The sequence below is a fragment of the Nematolebias whitei genome, chromosome 10 (genome assembly GCF_014905685.2).
Source record: "Nematolebias whitei isolate Nwh7 chromosome 10, NemWhi1, whole genome shotgun sequence".
NCBI classification, from domain to species: Eukaryota; Metazoa; Chordata; class Actinopteri; order Cyprinodontiformes; family Rivulidae; genus Nematolebias; species Nematolebias whitei.
In genome coordinates, this window is record NC_056507.1 from 28,383,874 (window position 1) to 28,393,716 (window position 9,843).

At 38.8% G+C, this 9,843-nt stretch overlaps 1 protein-coding gene across 1 annotated transcript in view; it reads right to left on the minus strand.

The window, feature by feature from the left end:
• The window catches only part of hexa (hexosaminidase A (alpha polypeptide)), a 6,843-nt gene extending 979 nt beyond the window's left edge, over nt 1-5,864 (minus strand). Inside the window, exons 1-8 of the mRNA XM_037682933.1 lie at nt 5,509-5,864; nt 3,999-4,109; nt 3,812-3,913; nt 3,527-3,659; nt 2,681-2,861; nt 2,442-2,528; nt 2,279-2,351; nt 1,683-1,857 (exon numbers count right to left, since the gene is read on the minus strand). Of these exons, the coding sequence (XP_037538861.1) occupies nt 1,683-1,857; nt 2,279-2,351; nt 2,442-2,528; nt 2,681-2,861; nt 3,527-3,659; nt 3,812-3,913; nt 3,999-4,109; nt 5,509-5,580 (934 nt within the window). The 5' untranslated portion in view covers nt 5,581-5,864. The remainder of the gene's footprint in view (nt 1-1,682; nt 1,858-2,278; nt 2,352-2,441; nt 2,529-2,680; nt 2,862-3,526; nt 3,660-3,811; nt 3,914-3,998; nt 4,110-5,508) is intronic.
• Nucleotides 5,865-9,843: the final 3,979 nt, after the last annotated feature.

The following is a 9,843-nucleotide window of genomic DNA, read 5'->3' on the forward strand; positions in this document are numbered from 1 at the left end:
AATTAAACAATAGATTTGAATGGATTGTGAGTTACCACTAAACAAAAACCTCACAGCAGATTCATCACAGCAGCTCAAATCCAAACTAATGAATTTGTGTTTAAATTGATCTTTTTGTTTAGTTTACTGGTAGCCTTCATGCAGACAAGCACCAGTCTCATAATTAATTGTTCCAATGTGTCACTATACTTATGCCTCTCCTTTCCATTAGAAATATCTATAGGACAATTTAATCTTTTTTTTTTTTTTTTTTTACAAAAAACAGCTGAAACCCCCTTCTAGGAGTGTAAACCAGAACAAAACAAATTGTCGTTCTGTGATATTTTGCTGTGTGTGTGGGAGAAAACAAAAAAACAAAGCCTGCTTGGGACTCCAGAGCACATCTGGTTGGTGTGATCATTTGAAAAGTTGAAGAACAATCGAGCGGTGCTCGTCCTTTAAGGGCGATCAAAGTGACTGACGCAGGTTTATAAGAACTTAGCTCTCCTGGAAACCATCAAGCCACAGCTAAGGAGATTATTGACATTAGTTCTTGAAACTAAAACACTTGCAGGTTGTAAATATTCTGAAAGTCTTGGTAGAACATCCCTTTTTAATATATTTATTTCAATGTAAAAACATATTAAAAATGACTTGGAGCTATGCTCAGTCCACTGTGGAGAGAAGAAGAGAAATTCAAGCAAGTTTGAAAATAAGAAACTCCAGGACAATTTGTAAAAGACAATTCCAGATGTTGAAAGGGGCGGGGCTACAATGACTGACAGTTCATAACAGGGTCAACCCAGAAACACACAACACTTAATGTCAGAATACACCAATTAATCAAAAAAGGCCTCTGATATTCCAGAGAAATTTTGCTTTGAAGCAATTAACAACTTTTTACAGTTTATTTCAATTGTCATTTACAACTTAACTTTTTTTATTGAAACGTCACCACATGCTAAATTTTAAGTGCTGAACTTTTCAAATGCTTATTCTGAATCCATGAACAAAAGAACTGAAATAAAACCCTGACAGTAAAAACGCACATCATCGACGTGACTGAGCAGCTTTGGAATTCATGCAGTTCTTGAATCCAAAAAATGTTAATTATTTTAATCAAAACATAAGTAATATTCAGAAAAATAGTTGGCATGTATTTTTTTCTTGTCCTTTAAGGGCTTGAGATGCTCCATTTACAGATTATGTTAGAGATGTGTGCAAAACCGTGCAATGAACTCTTAATTTCTGATGAGCTTGAATATTGTCAAAGTCCCTGTGACAGTCTGGCATAAAGTAGGACAGTAAACTTTCTCTTTTGTTTTTGCAGACACAATATAGAGTTCAGTAAAAATACAAAGCAACATTAATAAATTATACTTCTTAAAAGAGGCCTTACTTCATTAATCCCACACTCATTCTAAAACGAGTAAAAATTGTATACATGAGACAAAATGTTACCATAAAAATGTTCCTTAAATATAATAAAGAGTACAATCTATGCGCTTCATGGGATGCAGCACTAATGATGCAGAAACAGCTGTGTTTGCTGCCACCTTGTGGTTAAACTGAGAACAACATTTATATTTTAATAGTTCTGTTAATCACATTTTTCTGAAAACAATTCATCGAGGCAAAAACACAACACTTACACAACTTCAATAAAACTTAACACACAAGTTTTTTGTTTTTTTTGTCCTGACCCTTGAAGGCAAGCGGCCACACAGTGTAGTAGCGGGCCCAGTTGTGTGTGGGTCCTGGCAGGTCCAGATACCACGGAGAGGCCAGAATCACCCTGAGCCCGGCTTTAACCACCCTGCGTACTTCACACAGGTAACAGCCCTGTTTCCAAACTTCCACCACTGACAGAGGACGGTGCTGCAACACAAAGCTTCACAACGTTAGATTAAATTCACCCGACGTCATCAGACGACACACGGATCTAAACGCTGATCGACTAATTCACTTGAAACCAATAAATCTGCCAACTTTAAAATGGCTTTGTTATACAGACAATGTATGGAATAAAAATGAAATTATAATATATAGCTCATTCTTTAAGAATCACAAATACTAATCTATTTTAGTCAGAAAATATTCATTTTGTTTCAGTTGTATGAACATATGTGACTGTTCAAATATATTTACTGTATATGTTTATACGTATATATATTTTATATTATTATTATTATTAATCACAGCCTACTGTATATATGTCCTCCTATAAAAACTAACAAACACAAAACTGTTAACCCTAAAATAAAATAATGACACAAGTTATTTGTTGGAGGGTACTCACTTGTTTATTATTGTCAAAAACCTCCTGCCATACAACAGACGTCTTGTTGAGAGTTGATGTGATGTTTGTAATTCTGTTAAAACATGTATGCATTAGTGTGTCAATAAATACAGTATGTTATTTTCTCATAACTTTCTATAAATATGCTTCCCCTGTAGCTTACTTCTCCATGTGGAAAGCTTCCAGTTTAAGGAAGTCAACTCCAAATCCCATCTTCTGCATGAATGCACGGATGTAAGGGTTTGATCTCCTACGGAAAGTGGGAGATATTTACCTTAATGCTTTATAAATTAATGTTTACTTATAATTTTGAAAAGTTAAGTTACAGGTAAATATTACTGTCTTTTTTTTTTAACGTAAATTTTACAATGTACTGTAATTTTCAATGGTTAACTCGCCTACCAGCAAGAATGGTCAACCTCGTCCCCTCCTAAGTGGACATAGGAGTCAGGAAACACTGAAGCCACTTCCCTAAACAGTGATGTCATGAAGTGGTAGGTGGATGGTAAAGCTGGGTTTACAGGTCCAAAAGTGCCTGAAGGAGCACCCCATTTGTAGCAGGGTGTCAACAAGTCAGACTGCCCTGAGAAACCCATGGAGATCAGTGTTATTTACATTGTGTGGTCTGTCTGTCTGTCTGTCTGTCTGCCTGTCTGTCTGTCTGTCTGTCTGTCTGTCTGTCTGTCTGTCTGTCTGGGTCACAGGGTCACTGGTGTGAGAGGTGGGGGACACCCTGGACAGGTCTCCAGTCCATCACAGGGACACTAACAAGACAAGCAAACTTGAAGTAATACCTGTCACCTGTCACCTTGTGCATACTAATCACCTAATGCAGAGAAGGGATGGAGTTGTAGCTGATTTGGTCAAATCTAGAAAAGATTAATGTTATGTGCACTCTTGTGCAATATCACAAGATGTCACGCTTAGAGTGTGTGTTGTGAATGACTCTCAGCTACTACCACATCCAGTTTGAGCTCAGTATCTGTGAAAGTGACTGAGTTATTTTTGTGTTGGCCACTGTGGATTAGCTGAGACAATGTACAGTTAGATTGGTGACAGACCGTTCCAGCTGTTGGTGGATTACACTGGTGGACAGATCTGGAGTTCATGAAAGGGTCAAGACAGAAACGCATTTAGAATAAACATTATTCAGATTATAATGTGTTTTATGGCATTCACAGTCGAGATCTGGATCTAGTTACCAGTAAACATGTTTTAAGTGCTACTCATTCTGACTCATAACTGTACCTTTTCCCCAAGATTGTGTGTGGCCTGGAGTATCAAACTCTGGAAGGACTCTTATTCCCCTCATTCTGGCATATGAGATCACCCTTCTCACATCCGACTGTCTGTAGACGTGAGTCATTGGATGGAAAGCCCCCTGAATTAAATCCAGAGGTCTATGGTCAGAGCAGAGGTTGTTTTCCAGCACACATTCATTCACATACAGTTGATCTGTTCCCAAGAAAAATAATCCCAGGACGCTTCAAAGAAAACACTGGTTAAATTAACAACTCTCTCCAGATTACATACCTTAACAGAAAGGTCTGGAAATGTTTGACTCTGGTAAGGGAAGGAGGGGTCATCAACAATGTGCCAGTGAAACACGTTAAACTTACTGTAAGCCATTGCATCCTATTGAGAAACAATATAAATCCAATGATCATATGTGAAATCAATTCAGCAGAAGCCCCAAGTTGAGACGTTATCTGAGTATTACCAGGGTTTTCAAAATGGCCTGCACAGGTAAATAATGGCGTGATGTGTCCAGTAAAATCCCCCTGTATGGAAACTGGGGGAAGTCTTCGATGTCAGTCTTATTTATAAAATACTGAAAAGAGGAAAGAACAAACAGAAACAATGATCAATAGCTACACCATCAACACATGTTATAACTAGACACTGGACTGGAAGCTGGAGGTTGAGGTCACAAAGAACAACCACTCCCCACCCCCATGTTTTACAATACTAAACCAAGGTATCGTTCCCATGATTTGAAAGCTGAAAACAGCAGGACCTGTTTAAGGAAGCTGCTGTTTTTTTGGTTTGTTTGTTTGTTTGTTTGTTTTTCTGGAACCACAGTCTGCACTATGTATATGAGGACCAGCCTGTACGGATGCTGATCCTCTTCTACCTTCAACTGGGATCTCGTCGCATCAAGCTTTATACTTTGCAGACTTTGGCACCCCCTACTGGCTGGCTAGAGCATAGTATTTCAGGCCCGCACCTCATATAAACAAATGTGACATTTTCCTGACTAAAACTAAAAATATCCTCAGATAATTTGTATCAGGCATAGATTTTTGTTGGTTCACATAAGTTCTATCATGCTGTTGTATGTTCCATTATTTATACTATTTTATTATTTAACGTTTTATGCTAATTTCAGCTTTTTCAACTAAATTCACCTTTTTTGCAATCAATTCAACTTTTTTCAGCCTGATTCAGCAAAATCATGCTCTACCCACTTCCTTCTGGTAACTTAAGCTTCTTTCTGTTTGTATTAGCTACTATTCAGATCATTTTGGCCAATTTCAGCTTTTTTCACATAACTTAAACTGTATTGGGCTAATTTCTGCCTCTTTCAGACTTACCAGGCACAATTCAGCTCAGTTCACTTCCTTTTGGAAATTTAAGCTTCTTTCTACATTTCTGTTCCCCAATCAGCTGTTTGTTTGTTTGTTTGTTTTTTGTTTTGTTTTTTTTTGGTGGGGGGGGGGGGGGGGGGAGGAATTTCAGCTTCTTTAAGATAATTTCCACATTTGCTTTCTTCTGCTAACTTAGGCTTGTTCTTCCTTTTCCGCTAAATTTTTGCATGTTGTTTTAGCTAACCTCTGCTGTTTGTAAGCAAGTTCTTCAACAAGAAGCATTCACACTTGCATATTCACAGGAAATGCAAATTCTCTAGTTTTATTATTAATTTTTTTTTAATGTGGCATGCGACACTTCGATTGACCCTATGACAGCCTGTTAGAGAGCTTGGACGGTGGTGATTAGGTAAGAGTGATGGCACAGCCCCATGTTCCTTGTGTACAGACTTTGGCTACAAAAATTCAACATATCAGCACCCAAATAAACTGATAACATGTCTTTGATTTGGAAGAAATGAATTAAGTCGCTTAGTCCATTTTTATTTATGTCAGTGATCTACAGCTGATAGGCTGGAGAGCTGGAGATGTAATTACCACACAGACCTTTTGAATTGAAACTTTAGAAAGAGTTTAACTTACTGAGCCAGCATTATCTTGATACACCAACTGACTAAAGGTTTCCAGACCTGTGCTTAAACAAAAAAAAAACATACATTAATATGCACACAAGACATTTGCCATCACCAACACTGGAGCTTTAATCAACTGTATTAATAATAATTACCTCTTAAAGCACCCCACACAGTTTCTGCATTCAAACGTGCTTGTCCAGCAGAGACGCTTAGATTATCTAATTAAAAAAAAACATATAAAATTATTTAATGTGCAGCTGTTACCGCTCTCACCACTGTATCATACATTATATACTGTAATCTATGCGTGTTTATACTTACATCTTTCAGACGAGTCCTCATTTGGGTAACTCTCACAATCACGATGATCAACGCTGATTTCAACAGTAAATGGTTCATCCACAATGAATCTTGGTTTATGGTTCCCTATTGGTCAAAAGTGTAATTATTGTGGTTGTTTGACATTTCAAAGGGATGTAAATATATCCTTTATGTCACAAATAATAATAATAATCTTGTTGACATGCCAAACAAGAAAATGTGTAGTGCTGTCTATTGTTATAGAGTGTTATGTCAAGGCTATAGGCTGGCTGACTGGTGAATTGTTGTCATTACAAAGAGCATTCATAAAGGCAACAAAACACTAAAAGCAAAACTACAGAGCCCTCTCTAGCCATGTGCATTTATAATTATTAGGTTGAAAATGTGTTATTGCTAAAACATATACAAATACTATCTACAGACAATCAGATAGCAATAAAATACTGTTATACGCCTTTTGTTGTTATATATTTGTACAAATACGGCAGTGAATATGACACTTCAGCTCTAACTGATTAAGTACTGACAGGGCTAAAATTATGACATAGCCTATTTCTCATCCCATTACGCCGTTCATCATCACTTACCAGCAGCGCTGTTGGGGAATATGAGAGTAAAGTATCTCTTGAATGCAGCATCCAGGACAGAACAGCCCCTCTGTGCGGCTGATTGTCTTCTGTAGCCAAAGTGGAAAGACTGGGGCTCCAGTTGATATCGTACTGCGGAGGTGGTGAAGGTTTGTGGTAAGGGCCATACTCCCTCTGCTGTGTGTAGGCTGCCCTGAAGAATGACCCAAAGGAGCAAATTATTAATTATACGAATGAGTAGTCCAGATCTTTCTGAACACATGATGTTTATATCTGTGTATTGTTTGTCAAACTGAAGCCAAATACCTGCTCTCTGATGCCTATAGGGGCACACAGTCACGTGAATAGACTATTGTTTGTGGATATATAAAGCTGCGGAAGCCCATTACTGCCACTTTGAAAAAAAAAATCCTCTGAAAAAAGCATCCATGCATAAATAAAAAAGTTAGATGTTAACTCATTTAATAAAATAGGATTAAAAACATGATTTACACACACATCTAGTTAATTTAACTCAAGCTGGCTCCTGTCTTAGGGTGGCATCGTCACTCTTCCCGGTACCTTCAAAACGCAAACACTGGAAACATGCTTGAAGTGTAGAAGCAATGCTGCTGAAAACACAGATGGAAAAGTGCAAAATAAAAATATATTTGAACATTTTTAAAAGTGATAGGAGTCATCATCGTTGTATGGGAACATACAATGACATTTTACCCATCACACATGCGATATGCCCAAGTAGATGTTTTCAAAGATGTAATTGCCTGGGGAGCAGTCAGGGAATATTGTTTTTGCTCAAGGGCACCACAAAATATGAGCATGGTGGGGAGACAAACCTGTATGTACTCAACTAAAAATATTTAACAGGGAGTACATTGCTGAAAAAGGTGGAGAAGTCAAAATTGCAAGATACTATCTCAAATTGATGACTTAGTTTTGCATAAATATTGACTTTTGAATTAGCATATCATAAAATAATAAGGTCCGTGCTCAATAATCCAGGTATACAATCCATTTTTATCTTTGAATTATGATTTACTATAACTTGCCATTTCATATTTATGACTTAGCATTTTAAAATTATGATTCAGCATCTCATAATTATGAGATACTGTCTCAGAATTATGACTTAGCATGTTTTAATATGAGATGCTATGTTATAAATCTGAGATGTCAAGTCGTAATTTGTAATAATATCTCATAATTTATGACTTACACTACAGTCACACTGCAAGTCTTCATGCTTTGCTCCAGTTTTTTGTGTGGTCATTTGCATTATAATTCAAATGTGACTGCAATCAGACTCCAGTGTGAACGGCGTCTACGGCCATGAAGGCACTTGCATGTGCAGAAGCCGCGACATCACATGCAGCATGTTATGTTTACAGAGCGAGCCATGGATGCTGCACATGTTAGCATGTGTGTAGCGATTCTCAAGTTTGTGATATTGACATAACTAAATTGTTTTCTGCTATGCTTGTTTCATCCAATGTTTACATTTGGTCTTGCAGCAATTCCTGCTTGCCTAGATGCAGAATTGTACTTCTAGAATGGGAGCCAATGAAACAAACTTTATTATTGATCCCATCATATCAACATGATCCAACTTGTTGGTAAACTGTTGGTGTTAATGCAGGACATCCATCTATCATCTTTACCTGCTTCTTTCTTTCCAGGTTGCTGCCCATGTCCATCAGTCACTGTGCGAGAAGCGTGGAACACCCTGGACAGATTGCAGGTTCATCACAGGGCCACATAGAGCATTCATACGCTCACCTAGGGTGAATTTAGAGCTACCAATCAGCTTAACATGCATGTTTATGGTCCCTGGCCAGGATTTGATCTGGCAACCTTCTTTCTAGTTGAGAGACAACAGTTCTACCAACTGTGCCTCCTCATCTAGGACATGAAAAAAAAAGTTTTTTTTAAAAGATAAAGCAACTGGGCTTCTTTTCTGTAGCTAATGCCCTGTGGAGTTTTGAGCTTTAAAGTGCATGGCATTGGTATCAATATTACCATTATTTGGATCAATTTGCATGCCCCTACCTCAGTGACGTAAAAACCAGATGAAATGCGACAACCTTTCAGACTGAGGCCACTTTGAACAAACATTGGATATGTATCCAGTTTAGTACCACATATAAAAAAGACCTGGGTAGGATTTGACAAAATTAAATTTGTCCCAATCAAACTGTTGTGAAACTTCTGATATGAGTCACATATGGGCCTAAAAAAAATCAGATTTGGGCTACTTTTGGTCAGAGTGTGTACTTAACCTTAAAGAACCTTTTTATTTTTCTTCAAAATGAAAATAGCTGAAATGGACTTCCATAAAAAAACTGCTATTTGGGCTAACAATATTACAACTACTGTTTCAACTAGTTTTGCTACTAATAATGATAATATTGATGTAATAATACAAGTCCACAACTTCTCCTTCTCCATCATAACCCTCAGCACTGGCTTCCCCCAGGGCTGTGTGTTGAGCCCCCTCCTGTTCACATTACTCACATATGACTGTGCACCTGCCCGTACAGGATGTCATATTATAAAGTTTGCAGATGATACAGCGATAGTTGGATGCAGCACAAAAAACGACAGGTCCAGCTACAGGCAGGAGGTGGAACACCTGGAGAGCTGGTACAGGAAGAACAACCTTCACATCAATGTGAAGAAGAAGAAGGAGATGGTCGTGGACTTCAGATGGAACAAACACAACTACCCACCCCCCTGAATATAGGAGGAGCTGCGGTGGAAGTGGTCTCCAGCTACAAGTACTTGGGTGTGCAGCTGAACAACAACCTCAGCTGGGGCAACAACACCACCAGCCTGATCAAGAAAGCTCATCAGAGACTCTACTTCCTCAGGCGGCTGAGACGAGCTGGTCTGGGAAGCCTCCACTGGGAAGTCCTCACCTCCTTTTACAGGTGTGTAGTGGAGAGCATCCTGTGCTCCAGCATCAACGTGTGGCATGGAGGCTGCACAGCTGCAGAAAGAAAAGCTTTGCAGAGAGTGGTGAAGGCTGCACAGAGTCAGCCTCCCCACCATCACAGACATCTACACCTCTAGATGCAGGAAGAGGGCCACCTGCATCATGAAGGACCCCACTCACCCAGCACACACACACTTTTTGCCTCGCTCCCCTCGGGAAGGAGGTTGAGGAGCATTAAGTGTAGAACCACTAGACTGAGGAACAGCTTCTACCCTGAAGCTGTTAAGATTCCATCCATCCATTATCTTTTACCCACTTCTTCCATTTTGAGTCACAGGGGTTGCCGGTGCCCATGTCCAGCAATCACTGTGCGAGGGGCGGGGTACACCCTGACGGGTTGCAAGTCCATCACAGGGCCACATAGAGACAAACAACCATTCACTCTCTCACACCTAGAGACAATTCAGAGTTACCAATCAGCCTAACGTGCATGTTTTTGGTC